The following is a 19,068-nucleotide window of genomic DNA, read 5'->3' on the forward strand; positions in this document are numbered from 1 at the left end:
ATCGGTTGAATTTGCATCATGTCTATAATATGCATCCAAGCTCATTTGACACCTTTTTTCTTTTTTTTTATGTGTTGACAAATGTTGGGCACATAAATATTTTGTAAGCCTGCCTCCGAGCAGACGTGAGTTTGAGCGGACGTCCGTCCAAATTCACGGACAAAAAAAGATTGATGAATCAGACTCTTAACGTGGGAAGTTGCGTAGATGTGCATACGTACAAAATATGAGCGGAAACGAGCTTATAGTGAATGAGGCCCATTGTGATCTATCCAACAGCAACCATTACATTCAAACCAAGACAACCATTTAATGAAGAGCCCAATGTGGAAGTATAGGCTATATTGTACATGTATGCAGTGGTGGAAAGCAACTAAGTACATTTACTTAAGTACGATTTTGAGGTCTTTGTACTTTACTTGAGCATTTCCAATTTCCAATACTTTTACTTCTACTCCACTACATCTCAGAGGCAAATATTGTACTTTTACTCCTCTACAATTATTTGATAACTTTAGTTACTAGTTACTTTGCAAACTAATACATTATTATATTATAAAACATACATTAACCACTTTAGCCCTATTTTATACCTTGGCTATTTGAAAATAGCCGATCTACAAGCTCACAACGCGTCGCATGGCGACATGTTGTGAGCTTGTAGATCTGCTATTTTCAAACATTTTAGTACTTTTACTTTTGGTACTTTGAGTACATTTTGATAACAATACTTTTGTACTTTTACTCAAGTACATTTTGAATTCCGGACTTTTACTTGTAACAGAGTACTTCTACATTGCAGTATTGATACTTTTACTCAAGTAAAAAGTACTTTACTGTACGATAACAATACTTTTGTACTTTTACTCAAGTAAATGTTGAATTCCGGACTTTTACTTGTAACCGAGTACTTCTACATTGCAGTATTGATACTTTTACTTAAGTAAGAGTACTTTTCTTTTTCCACCACTGCATATAAGTATACTGCTCTTGCCTTGACATGTTATGACAGAACACAAAGCCAAACACCAAAGAATTGTACAACAACACTAAACACTGATATATTGATTGTACTGTATTGTCAACTTACATATTTGATCTTAACAAAGATTTCTTTTGAAACAAACATACAGAGCCAGCCAATAAGACAACATTAAATATCAAGTTAGACACATAAAGAGGCTGCTGTAATACATTTGAGCCAAGCAATCAATACCTAAGGGTCAGTAACACTGATATCCAATTCAATTACACATTATTACAACTGTACCGTTATAACACAGAAGCCTGGGCCTTCACTTGTTTCTTCTGCACCCTCTTCACCATGTTCAAGGAATAGATGGACGGATGCTAGGGAAAACACAGGGAGAGAGAGAGAGAGAGAGAGAGAGAGAGAGAGAGAGAGAGAGAGAGAGAGAGAGAGAGAGAGAGAGAGAGAGAGATATCCCTTGTCAAACAAAGCTTTAGTCTCAACAAAAGAGACAGTCAGGCAGAGACAGACACGTCATTATCACCGGAATACACCCTGATGCTGGGCAGTGGTGGAATTATTTCTTTTTACTTAAGTAAAAGTACTCAATACCGCAATGTAGACATACTGTACCCTGTTACAAGTAAAAGTCCGGAATTCAAAATGTACTTGAGTAAAAGTACAAAAGTATTGGTATCAAAATGTACTTAAAGTACCAAAAGTAGACAGCACTCATTATTTATTTTTATTGGTCAGTAGAAGGATTTGTATTTATTCTGTATACAATAGAAAGCCTGCAAAGTGCTGGAGTTATTATGTGACCTACGACCAATGGTGGAAAAAGTACTCAAAGGTTTTACTTAAGTAAAAGTATCAATACTGAAATGTAGAAGTACTCTGTTACAAGTAAAAGTCTAAATTCTAAATCTTGACTAAAAGTACAAAAGTATTGGTATGAAAATGTACTTAAAGTACCAAAAGTAAAAGTACTAAATTGGCCAATGACCAGGATTTCAGTTTTGTCTGGGTTTAGCTGATATATCTAAACATCAATCTCATAGGTCTAAACATCAACCCCCCTCTCCTCTATTTGTCTAGGTTTTGTGGAAAGTTTTTGTTATCTAACTAAGATGCTTGATTATAATAACAGGCTACTGTACTGTACAGGTCTTTACATAACTGCAATAATTACTGTGTCCACTTGAGGGTGACACAGACCGTGGAATAAAAACAGAGGCACCCTGAGGCTGCTAAGCATTTCAGCTCGACCCGTACCAATATCTGTCTTTATTTAGCCTGGTTCTAGACCATAGAACCCGCCCACTCTCTGAGTGGACTGCCCCTCTTGGTCTGGTGTTGTAAAGGGAACCTAGGATTTATCCGGTACAAAAATTACCGTCCAATGAGAGTCGGAGGTGGGGGTGGGGATCCCTTGAGATTGGTTTAGGGAAATTCTAATCCCCTCCCCCTTGTAATCGCTTACACTGGAGCCAATGTCAGACTGAAGCTCCACGCAGCTTCAGTCTGATAATCAGGCTAGTCTTTATTCACATTCAACAGTTTGCAAAATAGTACAGTGGTATTATGCAATCATGCTAAAAGGATAACACAAAAACGTCCTAAGGGCTTGTCTCCATTGTGGTCCTATGTATTCAATTCCATGATACTGATAATACTGACCATGATACTGACCTACTATGATCTGACATGATACTGCACCCCCCAGTCCTTCAGGTTTACTGAGCAGTCAATAATGGATTGTCGGTATGCTTTTTGGGGTCAAGCAGCACCATACCACGTAAATTCCCTTTGTCAATCTCTTTCGTTAAACGAGTATCTGTTGAGTACGATGTCGACTTTCTAAAACCTGACAAAAAACCTGTACATGAGGTTATTCTAGTTTAAATACTCATCTAGTTGTGCATTAGTGCAATTTGAGCGTTGACTATATTTTGACCCATCAGGACCTGTGGCCGATTCTACAAATGTCTTCTAAATAATATCTAAGAGTTTCCTGAAAAACGTGTATCTTTCTACATCAGTGGTGCTGAAACGTTTTCATGTCAAGGACCCCCAAGATGTTATGTATTAAGATGTTTGCTACAAGCTCATGAGCTTGGATATCTGCTATTTTTGGAGAAAAGTTAATCAGGACACACACACTCATGTATAGGCTATAGCTAAAATCTAAAATGACACAGATGCGCTCTCGGTTTTAATGGGTTAAAACATATTAGATTTGTACCCAGAATAGAAACAGATCCATAGTTACCAGGGTGATTCTCGTTCCCTTGTTTATACTGTACAAGAGAATCATTTTAGACCTTGAGGAAATATACCCAAATCCACAGAAAGGTCCACAATGTTATCGATGCCCTATCTGATCTGTCTATCAGATAGACAGATAGGGCAGTCTATCTGAGATGCAGCGTCTCTTAAGAGAGGCAATGTTCCAGCTAGGCCAGTGGCCTCAGAGCCTTTGATCTCTGATTGTATTTAGTTACCACCCACACTTCATCTGGCCTTTTTTTAATCCAACTCATGCCTAGCCCGTGTTGCTGCTTTTATTGTTGTTTTACCAGCCCCCAGTTCCTTTAAGGATTTCCATAATTGTTTTGGGTTATTGTGTTTTCTAAAATTGTATCTTTATAGTGTGCTCTTGTTTGCACTGCTAATAAGCCCCTGTGTTTTATTCCTCAGCCCTTTGAACAAAATACAATCTTCCTGATAGTCTTATGATACTTTTTAAGGACCTTCTCCCTGGCCTTGATAGATTCCTTTATGTCCTTATGTGTAGCCTCCTGAAATGATCAAAGATTCTGTGATTTTTTTTGCAGGGTGTCTCAGGTGTCTGAGCTGGTGCGGTGCCCAGTCAGATCAATGTGTTGAAAACTTGATAAACCTGTTTTAGTATAGTGGCCTTTAGTAATGTAATAGTGTTGAAAAACGATATATTACAGCTTTTAGTAAAGCCCAACATTTCTTAACAATTGAATTATGAATATGCCATGATCATTATATTTTTGTTTTTTATTTTATTAGGATTGGTAGTAGATTGTTTATTTATTTATTGTTTTATTGGTATCTTTTTACTTTCTCAATATGTTTGATGATTATCTAGCTCTCTTGAACTAACACGTCAAGCCTGTAAATTACTTTATTCTTCCCTCATGGAAATGTGTTGTTTTATGCCCAGCTGCCACACAAAGATACATACAATTGTAGTACAAATGTAAAAACATGTCAATATTATACGTTTATTTCCAGAGTTGACCAATAAATGACAGATTACGGTTAAACTAGAGTGGTTATAGGAATGGTTAGGGGAGGAGTTAAATATCTATTTTTCACACATTTGATAAATGATAAATATAAATAAAAATACGTTTGCATTTCTGACTGAATTACTACTTTTAGTTTAATTTTGTAGGAAACTCTGATAGTAACCAGGTTCAACATGTACACATATTGTTGTAAAATACATAATTAAAATAAATTGTATTGTAATACTATATATATATATATATATATATATATATATATATATATATATAATATTATATACTGAATTATGCTTCTAAATGTTGGTGGCAACTCGACCCATGATAGACTTCTTAGTGTTTCTCTCAGGTTTCAAAAGGATTATATAACACTTTGGTCCAAACAGTGCCCCCAAAAGCCCAAAACTAGATGCTAGAATGGCAAATACCTCCACTACATCTGCATATTTGCCTGGAGAGCTGATATATGCTGGGATGAAGGCTATCCACACGGCACAGAAGATCAACATGCTGAATGTGATTAATTTAGCTTCATTGAAGTTGTCTGGAAGATTCCTTGCCATGAATGCTAGGAGGAAGCTGAGGAGTGCCAGTAAACCAATATAACCTAACAACACTGCAAAACCAACTGTTGATCCCACTGCACACTCATAGACTATCTTATCACTATGGTATTGTGTGTTTTTATGAGGAGTAGGTGAGGCAGACAGGAGCCAGGCTGTGCAGATTATTGCCTGGATTAAAGTAAGAACCAGAACTGTTCCTCTCTGCTGCATGGCTCCGAACCACTTCAGAATATCCGCACTCCCAGGCTTGGAGGCCCTGAACACAGCCAACACCACCATAGTCTTTACCAGGATACACGAGACACACAGCACAAAGCTGATTCCAAATGCTGCATGCCTCAGCTGACAAGTCCAGAGCCTGGGACGGCCAATGAACAGAAGTGTGCACAAGAAACATAGTATGAGTGACATCAAAAGTTGGAAGCTGAGTTCTGAGTTGTTGGCGCGTACCATGGGTGTGTCTCGATGATAGATGAAGATTCCCAGGACAATGGCACAGATAATTGAGCCTAGCAGCGAGATTGTTGTCAAGGAGATACCCAGGGCCTCATGGTAGGAGAGGAACTCCATGCTCTTAGGGGCACAGTTGTCACGCTGGGGATTGGACCAGAAGTCCTCAGGACAACTGGTGCACTCTGTAGAGTCTAACAAAGAAGGCAAGATTAAAGGGATAGACAGGTTGAGTGTCAATGTTTAGGCTTCTGTCAGCAGGGAGTGTTGGGCGGGAGGAGTAGGACAAAGGCTCTACATCCTCCCGGTGGGGGCTCCTCACTGGCAGGTGAGTCAGTAGGAACAGCAGTGCCAACACAGAAATGTGTGTGGGGAGGAATTAATTGGCATAACAACTAAATTGGGGAGGAAAAGGGGTAAAGAAAATACTCTAAATGTAAAAAAAAAAAAAAAAAAAGAAACTAGAAAAAGTGCTCCTCGGAGCACAGGTCTCCGCCAGTTCAGGTAGGTTATTGTGGGCCAGCAATATTCGGAATTCGCCAATCAGGATGGAATATGAAAAATCGGACGGAACCATCTTGATCACTTGACTATAGAGATAATGTGTACCGATTTGCATGATGTTTGGACGAAATTCGTATGAGTAATATAAAAAAGAAAAGTGTTGCAAAAATCGGCCTCCTGGTGGCGCTATAATAGGGCAATGTTAAAAGGGTGGCATTTGTTTGTCAACATAGTGCAAATGTGCGTGCAAAGTTTCACCGCAATCGGACGCTGTGTTCATGATTTGGGGCATTTTGTTGAAAACGGGCCACTCTTGTAAACTTTAGATGTCAATCTTAGCCAATCACGATGGAATATGAAAAATCAAACAGATCCTCTTGCTAACATGACTATAGAGATCATGTGTACCGATTTGTGTGAAATTTGGATAAAATCTTTAGGCTTAGTAGCAAAAAAAATGTTTTACATAAGTCGGCCCCCTGGTGGCGCTATGAAAGGCAAATGTGAAAAATGCAGGACAAAGGTTTTTCCTTGGCCTCTAGAGAGTGTGCATACAACGTTTTACACAGATCGGTGCAGTTATAGGTAAAAATGTGTTTAATGACTATAGAGATACTGTGTACCGATTTGTGAGATTAGCTGTACACAGACAGAATGACGCACGGACACGCACGGACACACACACACACACACACACACGGACGGACGGGCGGACGGACGGGTGGACGGACAGGGGGCAAAACATACTCTCTCGCCACGCCTTTCGGCCTGGCGGAGACAATAAAAGATAGCCTACTGCACATATACATAATGTAAACCCACCAGTGTCATTGCTGATCTCTCCCTCAGAACAAGCAATGCAGTCAAAGCAGCAGACAGGTTCTCCTTTCCTTCTGGCCACACGGGTTCCAGGGGAACAGCTCTCACTGCACGCTGACCGAGGAGGCTACAGCGGAAAGTAACAATAATACATTTCAGTCTGAACTAAATTAGATTCACATCATTAGTTATTTTAGATAGCATGGGTCACCTTTGTGGATTCAAAGTTCCAGAAGATTCTGTCCTCATCCAGACTGAGTTCTTCACCCCCGGAGGCAGTTTTCTTGACCACACCTACATTGTGAACCTTTGTGCTTCCATCAGGGAGCCACACCCAGTTCATGACATCATAGATTGGTAAAGAATTACCATTCTCATCAAATGATACATGATCACCATATGATGTGGTGAAGTTGATCTTTTCCATGTAGTATACAAGCTAGAAATAGTGATGAGCAAAATTCTGAAGAGCAAAATACATTTTCTGTATTGCAAAAAAAAACATATCAACACAACCTGCATATCTATACTCAAAGCTGTTGTTCAAAGTCTATGAATGGAACGTTGAAATTTGTCTTAGACACTCTCAGGTTGTACCATTAATACAGCCACATGTCACACAAAAGTAGCAAAAATAGCAGATCTACAAGCTCAAAACGCGTCGCAGTTTTGAGCTTGTAGATCTGCTATTTTTGCTATTTTTGAATTGGATTCCAGATTTCTTTTTTTTGCTATTTTTGAATTGGAATCCTGAAAAGTAACATTTTTATTTAATTTCAAATGCATTTAGTTATACTTAATTTGTTAACAACTTGTTAACATTATCATACACGAGGAGGCCGTGTTTTTTCGATAACTATTTTCATTTATTTTTAATATATATTTTTGAAAATGAAAAAAATGAAATACAATAAAATAAAATAAAAGGCAATTGAAAAAACACGCCCCCTCACGTATCAGGAGGGCAGGGTGAGTCACCAGAACCAAGGACGGGTGTTTTTGATGAATCTAACATGTTAAAAATGGAGTTTGAAGTTATAATGGGTTTGTAGGGGCGTGTCTGATAAAATGAATATCAAATATCTAAATACTGAATCAAGCTCACAAAAGCCTGAGTAGACGATAAAATGACCCAAAGTTTTTTTGAAAGTGAACACTGAACACTGATAAAGATGTACTGCCATGGAATTAGTATTACCATACATTATCATAAGAAGAATATGTATTATTCTTCAAACTATATCCTTACATATTCATTATTATTCTAAATTTGAATCTAATCTGGAATATTAACATGTAAACTGTGAATTAATATTATACCTGCCATGGCTGTATTGTCTGCAAACTGGCACAGCTGTGCCCAGTGTAAGGCCCTCTTCCTGGCACACATTGCAATATGTCATGGAGGGCATGGGCCAGAGCATACACAGCCTTGTATACATTATATTCAACTCTGAGGTCAGACACATCCAGAAGTGTAGTGTCTGATGTTCCTAGGTCCTCTTGTGCAGTACACAACCTTCCACCAGCATCCACCCACTCTGATGGAAGGAGTGCAAATTTACACTGAAATGTGTGCTCCCAAAACTGCTTAACCTGAAGAAACACAACAAAGACAAATTACTTAAAATAAAGTAGACATTTCAAAATTAATGTCTGTTTCGGGAAAAGCATTATTTTACACAAAAACAGTTTTTCTTGCTCATCAAAGTAACATTTACAAAATACATGAGACTTTATATCAAAGAAAATGTATCCAGTATAATACATTTACCAAAAAAAATTGCCTGACATTATTTTAGCCAATTTTGTCTAAAATACTATTCATATTTTGTATTATTTCTGTGCTACACAATTGCACCAATTGTTTTTTATGATGATAAAGAGTAGCCTAGACTACAGCTCAGCATAGTTCACAGTCATTTACAAGACGCCGGGTAAGGTTCATGGCTAAAAAGAACAGGACGAAATCAGAAAAATAGCATTCACACACTGGATGATGCTGCCAGTTAATTCATTGGATTACCACCATTCTCTCTTGTAGTGAGTGTGCTTGTGTGTTATATTGTGTAACCGACTCTGTGACTGTGATTTAACTAATACGTCCGAAATGACCCAAAGACAATCTTTGAAGCTGGTGGTGTACGGCTATCTTGGAAATAATAATGACAATGTTTCGCGTCTCATAATGATGGGGTCACTCTAGGAAAAGTCATCATATATCCAGTTGGAAAAAGATTATTTAGGGTTTTCTCTGCACAGTACTCACTATGGTATTTCCATGGCTGTTGTCAGGATCATTGCCAGGATGTATTTGTAACAAGAAGTCCTTCAGACCTGGTATCTCTCCACGATGCACGGCAACACCCAGGGTGCCCTCCAGGTACGGCATGAAGTGTGGAGACTGGAGATTAGGATCTGTTGTCCAACCCCCATCGGATAGCCATTGCAGACCTGTCACATTCTGCTTTACCACCTGTTGGTTGTGTTGATATATAACTCAGATTCCTTAAAATGATGGATTAAAAATTAACATTGCATGTATCATAACTCCAACCTCCTCCATGAGCTTAACCACGTGGATCCCGTATATAAATCCAATGACCACACGAGCTGTAGATTTCTTTATCAGAGTAACAAGCCTCTGAAGTTTAGCTGGGTTATTGTCCCAGGGTAGAGCCTCCACATACGCCAGACAACCCAAACCAGACTCATCCAGGTCAAATTGGAAGGATCGAGCAGCATCGTGGCCAAAGTCATCATCGGTATACAGCATTCCAACCCAAGTCCACTCAAACCGCCTCATAATCTGGAGCATAGCTCGCACCTCATTACATAAAGAATGGAGGGACAAGTGCTTAGGTCAGATTGTTTACATATACAATGAATCCAATCCATGAAAATCCAGCACAGATTACACAATGAAAAGGACTAATCATTCTCTTTTGATGCTGTCAACAAAGACCTTCAGCTCCAGCAATAATATACACAAGCTTAATGCAATATCAATTACACTCATAAGAGGACATTTTTGTTAAGTGTGTGGAACATGAACTACTTGATACCAACAGATCTATTGTCCGTAGAAGGCACCATTTGGGTTTGTTCTAAAGAAGGATGGAAACTGACTCCGGTCACTCAGACAGGAGCAGGCAGCATAGTAACTTACCTGAAGAAGGCACAAAACTAATTCTGTAATATTATAAAAATATTTTTAATTCAATGTTTTGTTTTGCTTTTACACATTTTCCCTGTAAGCAGAGCATGTGAGTGAAGTGGAATGGGGTTAAATCCGACTTCACGCTCCCAATGCTTTTCTTACACAGACATTAAAAGAGATGACCTATGTAAACAAATTCTCACAGCTCATTGAGGAAAAAATAAGCGAGAGAGAGAGAGAGAGAGAGAGTAAGATCATTTAGACAAAATGTGCACAATAGTTACACTTTCTAAATGTAACTGCTCAGTTTGTATGTACAGTAGGTCCTATGATTGACATGTGTTGTGCACACAAGTGAGCATTTATATCTTGTAGCCATATTTTGTATCGATCACATGTGATTGATAAGCAAAGTTTAAGGTCACAATATTAACATACATGAGAGAGCTTCAAGCTGTGTAAACGAATACATTATTGACTATATTTCAGATGCGTGAAAACCTAAATTAAACAGATACAAAATTGCTGATTGTAAAAGGGGGTTAAAGTAAGAAACTTACCAGGGGTACTCTGTACAAACCTAATATTCTAGAGAGAGCGATAGAATGCATTGAGGAAGAATCACCCACAATTCCTAGCACTGGAGGGGACCCAACACAGCCCTCATTCAATTGAATCTGCTCCTCTCTCCCACTGATCAATGACAATGCTGCACGGAATCCAACTCCAAGAGAGTAACAGGTATCATAGAGACTATATCCTAGAGTCACGTTGGGTAGTAGGCTGGGGTTTCTGTTGATCTCAGTAATGGCAAAAGCCATGGTCTGGGCCCACCTGAACGCTTCAATATTAAAACTAAAACAAAAACTGCCACTGTAACCATGAATATTCTTTGTAGAAATATACAAATATATCAACTAATCCTATGATACTATATATCAAAGAAAGTTCCCTGTTCTCTTGCTTGATATTGTATTCGTGAAACTCACCCATAGCAAGTGGGGTCCAGTTGCTTGGTGGTGAAAGACAGCTCAGGGAAGACAGAGGAGAGATGAATCTCAAACACGCCACCGAGCACAATGTCCCCTGCCTTGTAAATTCTGTTGAGATTAAACTGTGCCTGTAACTCACAAGAAGAGGAAGGTGAGGAAGACAAAACACAGAATGAAGAGAACAATATCAAGCTGAAGTACAGGTGTAAAAGCAGGTGTATGTGTAGAGAAGCCCTCATGACTGTCCTCCTCTGTCTAACCCCTTTCCCAAATCCTTTGTCCAGTTGCTACATTTTATACACAGTGCTATGCCATCCCTTGTGCCACCTTATGCCACTACGTAATCTTTCACAACACATCTGGTATGTGGAGGGACAGGCCTTAACATACATTGTTACACGGCTTGGTTGAATCCTTGATTTTGATTGGTCAGTCACTGAATTAATCTGTTTGTTATATTTTTGAATAATGACGGCAGTAACAGACTGCTATCTAATCAAAGACTCAGAGCACCTGGCTCATATCAATCTGTATTGCTTAATTTTTGCCATATCCAACATTGCAGCCATGTAAACAAACACACAATGTCATTTACAGCTAAACAGTACACTCAAGAATATTTTTGAAAACGTTTGAAGCGAGAAATAGACAATTAGTGAAGCAGATTAGTGACATAATCCATCACTTTGTGACGCAAGCATGACATTTGGCACAAATACTCTGTAAAGGCCACTCTTATGGAAAAAGGTGCTGGCCACTCAAAAATCCAAGATGGCGACCATTTATTCAAGATGGCCGCCACCTTAGTGTAGCATGTAGTGATACTAATCTTTCAGGTTGTGATACAAGGATGAAATTTGGCACAAATACTCTGTAAGGGCCACTCTTATGGAAAAGGGCGCTGGCCACTCAAAAATCCAAGATGGCGACCAGTTTTTGCAAGATGGCCACCACCTTAGCGGAGCAGATAGTGATATAATCTTTCAGGTTGTGATACAAGGGTGAAATTTGGCACAAATACTCTGTAAGGGCCACTCTTATGGAAAAAGGTGCTGGCCACTCAAAGATTAAACGCATTTTTCCATAAGAGTGGCCCTTAGAGAGTGTTTGTGCCAAATGTCATGCTTGCACAAAAATGGTGCATTTATATAGCGCTTTTATCCAAAGCGATTTACATTGATTGTGCCATTCACCCATTCATTCATACACCAATGGCGGAGGAAACCATGCAAGGCACCAAGCTGCTCATCGGGAGCAATTAGGGGTTCAGCGTCTTGCTCAAGGACACTTCGACACTAACTCTGGGGGAGCGCCTCAGCCCGGGATCAAACTGGGATCCTTGCGGTTTCCAGTTCACTCTACCCGGCCACTTTACCCCTGAGCCACTGCCACCCCACAAAGTGAACGATTTTTTAAAAATTTGCCATTAATATGCCACATTGCCACTAAATGCTGCAAAGTGAAAGCACTGCAAAGTGCAAACAAAAATCTCGCCACAAGATGGCACTATGATTGGAGTACTGTCACATTCTGATGCCGTCAAAGGTGAAGGTTCAAGCCAAAAGTTAGAAGTCAGCAGTTATATGAAAGATTGTTGATATTAACGTAACGTTTTGGTTAATGGTTCAAAATGGTAAGACAAAATCAAGTTGTCATAGCGTGTTGTTACTGGTATGTTCTGCAAGCACAAATAGAAACTCCTAAGCCGATTATAAGAAGAATATGGTCTGCGACAGAAAATGTAGCAGATAGCGTTAGCAATGGCAAACAAGAAGGATTACGTACACAGCTAAAGAAAACATGGACTCATTTTTATTTACAAACTGTCCAATGAGCATTGACTGGGATTACACACCACGTTATGACCAGGGGCGAAACTCAACTCTTATTTAACACTAGACAACTTGTGATAATAACATTAGCAATAGACACACACGGCCGGAAACGGAAGGCCTACAAATTCACGCCCACTTTTGGATTTGCGCCGCTACTCGGGGTCCGTTAGAACGATGAACTGCAGCTCTCAATGCATTCCCTACAAGAGGACATGAGAGTTAGCCTACGTATAAAATATTCCTACATTAACTGGAGACGATATTGATTTAAATAGAAATATGTTTCCAAATGTATGGAGTGTCTTTGTCAACATATCTTCTTGTTTTCTTAATAGTTGATGTGTTTCACATTTAATTTGCCACTTTAACGAATTACCCATAATGTTAACACAGCAGAGGGTAGACGGCAGACAGACAAGTTGTCGCATTTCAGTGACATCACTGTCTTTACGAGCGCCGAGCGCTGACCAGTGGTGTACCCACTGTAGAGAAGCTCAGTCCAGTTTGCTAATAATTCACCACTACAGTGCCAGATAATCACCAAGAGAGTTAAAAAAAAAGCCTTTTCATAAATTATATTTGTACTTAGGCTGTCCTGAGAGTTTATAATATTTAGAGAAATGTAAAGTTTCAAATGCAAAAGTAGTGGTAGTAGTTGCGAATTACTGGACATTTAGACTGAATGTTTCATTTATCCTCATCTTGCGCTAATGCACGCAACTGTTTTGCCAGGTTTTATTTGTGTTGTTTCTCATAAGCGTGCATCCGTTGTCTGTCAACAACACAGTAGTCTGTGCCTTGACTTCAGTGCGCTGACTCTCTCCCCACCCGCCCCCCGCCCCCTTGCGCTTAAACTACATGCAAAAAGGCTGTTCGCTGTAGAGACAGGACAGGCGGTTGCCTGCCCAACTAAGATCTCGCCTCCCCTAAAAAAAATGTTTTTTTTAAATGTGCGTGCTTAATGTCCTCAAAGTCACGCATCCAACAAGCTTTGAATTGAGCAGATTGGACCTTCTGTTCCAGAGATAATGACCAAAACATATTGAAAACGGACCCTTTCGCCAGTTTTCTGGGTATTGAAAACTTCAAGGGATGCGTCCGTGACGTATATACCGTGCGACCACTTAAACTATAGATCTCCGATGCTAGCGGTTTTGACATACTGATGGAGTATATTATAGTATATTGTGGGTAGTATATCGAGATGACAGATATGGGACATTAAAAAGGACAAATAAAACAAATGGGACAGTTTATTAGAACACAAAAAAAATCGCTACAGCCTCAGTAGTTAACCAGTGAAATTACGGTATTTTACAATGCCTCTCATAGAGATTGCATTGAGAACTGCAGTTCATCGTTCTAACGGACCCCGAGTGTCAAAAGTGGGCGTGAATTTGTAGGCCTTCCGTTTCCGCCCGTGTGTCTCTATGGTCAAACAACTTTGACATTCGGGCATTTCGGGGGCCTCTGATCATTTTTTACAGGTCAGGGTCTGGTATTTCCCAGTTCTATTCGGATCATGTCCGACATCTCTCGGTACTGCTTGGGTCTGGGCCTCAGATTTCTAATAATACCTTGGGTCCAGTATAATTTTCACAGGTCCATTTCGGTCCGGGAAGAATATTATATGAAAACATTATACTGACGCACACAGCACACACGCACGCACGCACATACATTATATTTATGTATTATGTTGACTAAATGTATTGCATAAATTCACTTTGGCAATATTGTTTCAAACAATGCCAATTAAGCCAATTGAATTCATTTCATTCCCTGTGCATTCTATCACTTCCTTCAGTTTCTCTTTGTTGCATTCATTGCATTGAATGCAATCTACTGTGTGTGCATTCTCTCTGTCCATTGCATTGGTGCTTGATCTGCATTGCGTTCCATTGCATAAGGCAACCATGGAATGACAAGCTATACGTTACGTTTGAGATAGGACTCTTATTAAGCAGAACGCACCTCGCAATCCAACACAAATGACCCTGGCCAGTAGCCTCATTTTAGAACGGTGGTTTTCAAAGTGGGGTCTGGGGACCCCAAGAGGTCCTCGAGGGGATTCCAGGGGTCGCCAATAAATGTGGAAAAGTTTAAACAGTTTAAACTTGTTTTATAGTTCAGCTGTTTATACTTCAGCTCACAATGTGTCGCACTGTGACGCATTGTGAGCATGTAGACATGCTATTTTCAATATCCAACATTCCTGAAAAATGTTTTTGGATACATTACAGTTGATCTGCACAAATAATACACAATGGTAGAAGACTTACTCAGACGTTTTACTTAAGTAAAAGTAACTAGCACAAGTAGAAATACGCTATTACGAGTAAAAGTACTTTATTTGAAATTTTACATAGTACTGCATTTGAAATCTTCTCTTACGGGCATTCCCTGGCACAAAATCTTTTCAGACTGGGATCCGTGGCCAAATGTATATCAATTTGGGGAAAAAGTCTGATCACCACTATCTCGAATACAGTTTTCTTTCTACAATGCTACACAAATAAATGAAAATAAATGAATGATTTATCATTTGATGTTAAATGCATGTGGGACAGGGTTTAGAGTTGGTGACTCGTTAATTAATCACCAGCTGATGTACTGTATGCGGATGATTTGGTTATCTTTAGTCCATATAGTGCTGCTGGGATACAACAGCTACTGAGGATATGCTCACAGTATGGTTTTGATTTTACAATAAAATACAACGCTAAAAAGAGTAAGGTCATGATTGTCCGAAGTAGGGAAGACAGACAATCTACCTTTCCTGACTTCTATCTGGCTGGCACTACCCTTAGTGTGTGCAGTGAGATTACTTAATTGGGACATAATTATCTCCAATGACCTATCAGATGACAAGGACATCTTTTGGCAGCGGCGTAAGCTGTATGCCCAAGCAAACATGCTTTGTCGCAAATTTAGCATGTTCTCAGTACCTGTGAAGATCTCTCTCTTTAGGGACAGGTCGATTTTTAAAGAATGTTACCCCTGGAGAGAATGTATGTGCCCTGATCTAAAATGGCATGACCCTCCCTTTGACTAAAAAAAATAATCAATGACCCTCCCCAAGTGATTTAAAAAAAAATGAACCCTCCCCGCCTAGGAGTGTCACGATATATTGTCCCACGATATAGCCTATCATGGTTTTAAAATGTGACGATAGGTATTGTCATGATGTCATACTGTATCGTAATATTTTTTTTGTTATTAAAACATTTTCCTTTTCTTTTTTTTGCCGGTGAAAGTTATAGGAGTTCTTACTGTATGGTGTATGATATGAAATGTAAAGCTTATCATAATCACAGTAATTATGAATCATGTCTTCCATAATATTCAAGATATTTTGGAGAAACAGACTCCAGTCACTTTCAGTTTAAAGCACTGCAGAGAGGAGGTGTTGTGTGTCAGCTGATGCTCGTTGACGCTCGTTAATCAAAGCAATTATGCGTCTGCACTCTCAAATAGGCCTAGCCTACATCTAATCTAAGATGGTTTACATGGTATTATTATGGAAATAACTAGGCTGCGCTTGTTTGGTAAAGATGACAAGAATATGAGGTTTGTGGAATTTATAGTCATGCAGTATATTATATTATATTTGTTATATTAGTGTCTGTCTGTCCTCTAAAACAATGGGTTTATAGTTAGTGAGAACTCCCTTAAAGGTATTGTAATGAAATGAAAAATATGTTTTTCACACTTTTAGAGCATATCCGTGGTCATCATATGGGCATACCTAACAATAGATGCCAAAACAAAAGGAAAATAAAAACATTTTTGTGTATTTTTACATCTAAAGTCCCTAAAAAGCCAATCTTAATTACTTCCTGTAAACGAAAACGTGCTGCGTGATGACATAACGCAGCCTTCATGAATATAAATGAATCTTGATTACATGCACCTGTTTGAATCCCATAGCTGCACGTTCTTCAAACACAGCTGATTTTAATTACAGAGATACTCCGTTTTGAATCTCATTGAAGATGAGTGTATTGGTCATTTTAAACTTCATCTGCACACTAAAATATGTATCTGAAAACATTATAGGTTAGAAATAAGCCAGGTAGTAGCAAGCGTGCTTCACTGGCCGTCTCTCTCTCACTTGTAAACAAACACTAACTGTGTTGTTCACGGCTGAAGTGATTGAGATCCAACGTCCCATAGCCTGAAGGGATGGGACCTTCTGATTGGTTTAGAGTCGTTGAGCTGACGTTTCAGGCTGAACCTTCAAAATGAAATGACCGAAAATGTCACTTCAGTGTGTCTTTAAGCTTGCATAAATGTATTTATTTGTGTGTACAAAGCACTTTGTAATTGTTTTTAAAGTGCTTTAAAAGTTAGTTTAAACTAAAGATGATGGCCAATGTTGATGATACATGAGAAAAGAACATTAATAATGTATCATATCGATATCATATGCCCAACATCATGTATTGTATCGTGAAATTAGTGTATCTTGACACCCCTAACCCTCCCCATCATCCCCGTCCGATGTTTTGCTTTCCCCATTGATTAGAACATTACTGTAGTCATTCTTGCTAAATGCACAGTGTAGTATCTGTAGTAGTGGTAGCAGAAAGGATAGTGTTCTAAACTTAGATGTGGGAAACCCATTGAATCCTGTTCAGATTGAAGAATGTTGAGTATTTGGTAACCAGTAGTCAGAGCTGGCCCTGAGGAATTTGATGCCTATAGGCAGCATTTTACCTGGTTTCTGCACATACCTAGGGATGTATGCAGCACTCCTTAAATGATCTGGAATGTACCCTTCTAACAATACAGGTCGAGTTATTTGCATATTGAAACAGATTTGAAATGTCAAACATGTCCATCTGACGTTTTTACATATAGTTCATCATGCAACACGTGTGTGTTCCGCCCTCAGATTCATCTTATGGAGGCCATCACCCCCACACACGTTAAAGTCTATTTAAGTTAATGTAAATATATATTAAGTTCTAAATAAAAACGGGTTTCACTCCCACTTTATGTTGCGTGTAAGCCTGTAACAATATAATATCTATTCCAAGTTTTATTAGCCTTTGGTCGTGAGGTTAAACTGTAAACAAAATTCGTGTTCTCTTCATTACACGTGAGAGTCGGCTATTTACTTTATAAACGTTTAATCGTGTGAGGGACTTGCTTGCGCTGATCTTCAATTTGTAGATCAGCGCAAGGCTACTTTTACTTTTAGTACTTAAGTATATTTTGATGCCAATGCTTTTTTTGCGTATGATGCGTATTCAATGCGTATTTTCGATAAGCACAAACGGCCGTTTGTGCTTATCGAAAATACGCACCCCCATCAGACGACTTACAGTGGCCTATAATGACTGCATGAGGCTGCTGCTGAGAGCTCCAAGAAGCTCCAGTGCAAGCCAGATGTTTGTTAGTGTTGGGGTACCCACCTGCTCTGCTGTGCTACGTAACCTTATGTATAGGTTTATGTGTAGAGCATCTGAGTCAGTAAATTACATAATCGCTGTCATAACGGACCCCACACGCAGTTCTGTCAGGTTCACCTCTAGACTGTGGAACCATTGGCGCACATGTCTGTATGTCAGAAACTGAACAATGTGGGCTATTTGCATTATTATTATTTTTTTAATTGTGTCCGCCAGGCCGATTTTCATTGGTTCCACCAAGCTAACATTGGTCAAGCTTCACGTGACACGTGACAATATGTTGAAAGGGTGTGCTTTGATTGGCTAGCGAGACGCATGACGAAATACATGCCTATAAATAGGTGAATCACTTCGAAACATTGCGGTACATGTTTCAAAGTGACATCAGTGCCATCAGCCAAGCTAACATTTAGTCAGGAGATATTAGCAGAAAAAGTTCCAATCTTGGAATAAATTCCTTACCAAAAATACTGCTGCTGGCGGAGACTTGTGCTCAGGAACAGCACTTTCCAGTACAAACTGAGATTACAGCTGAGATCACAGCTGCAACTAACTCTCATTACGCAAACTGAAGAAACAGGAAATTATCGTCTGAAACCTCATGAAGAAGCAAAGGCGCAATGCCGACAGCAGAAAGCCAAAGCTAAGAAACAGAGACAAAGACCACTTGAATCCCTAAATGACAAAAAACAAAGACGAGCCACAAATGCTGACAACATGACACAGCAAAGATTGCTACATTCTCTGGAAGAAAAAGTACAAGAATCTGTAAAGAACATCGAAAGGAAAAGAAGGCACTGGTCATAGTATTCAATAGAAGAAGGACAACATCAACGAGCAGATTACACCAATAAGAAGAGATGCTACAGATCACCTAAAGAACAAGAAGACGTTCAAGCTGATGAAGCTGGTGCCGCATTCTTAAAGAAGATGTCAGAAAGTGGACCCAATTATGTCTGTTTCTCCTGTGAACGAATGCTCTACAGAGAAACAGTGGTAAAGTTAAAACCTGCAAAGTACACAGCAACAATAGATACTGTAAGTCTCCTGGACAAAGACCCAACTGCAATCAAG

General features: G+C 39.2%; 1 protein-coding gene across 1 annotated transcript; it reads right to left on the minus strand.

Annotated features, from left to right (window-relative positions):
* Positions 1-4,547: 4,547 nt before the first annotated feature.
* Positions 4,548-17,122, minus strand: LOC311037967 (extracellular calcium-sensing receptor-like; the record flags this gene model as incomplete). Its single annotated transcript, XM_084047262.1, has 10 exons — positions 4,548-5,461; positions 6,594-6,717; positions 6,802-7,029; positions 7,911-8,186; positions 8,860-9,066; positions 9,148-9,417; positions 9,673-9,759; positions 10,311-10,584; positions 10,740-10,870; positions 17,114-17,122. The coding sequence occupies 10 exons, from the start codon at positions 17,120-17,122 to the stop codon at positions 4,548-4,550; spliced, it is 2,520 nt and encodes an 839-aa protein (XP_083903388.1).
* Between the last annotated feature and the right edge of the window lie 1,946 nt (positions 17,123-19,068).

The sequence above is a fragment of the Gymnoscopelus microlampas genome, assembly GCF_963454915.1.
Source record: "Gymnoscopelus microlampas genome assembly, chromosome: 21".
Lineage (NCBI taxonomy): Eukaryota > Metazoa > Chordata > Actinopteri > Myctophiformes > Myctophidae > Gymnoscopelus > Gymnoscopelus microlampas.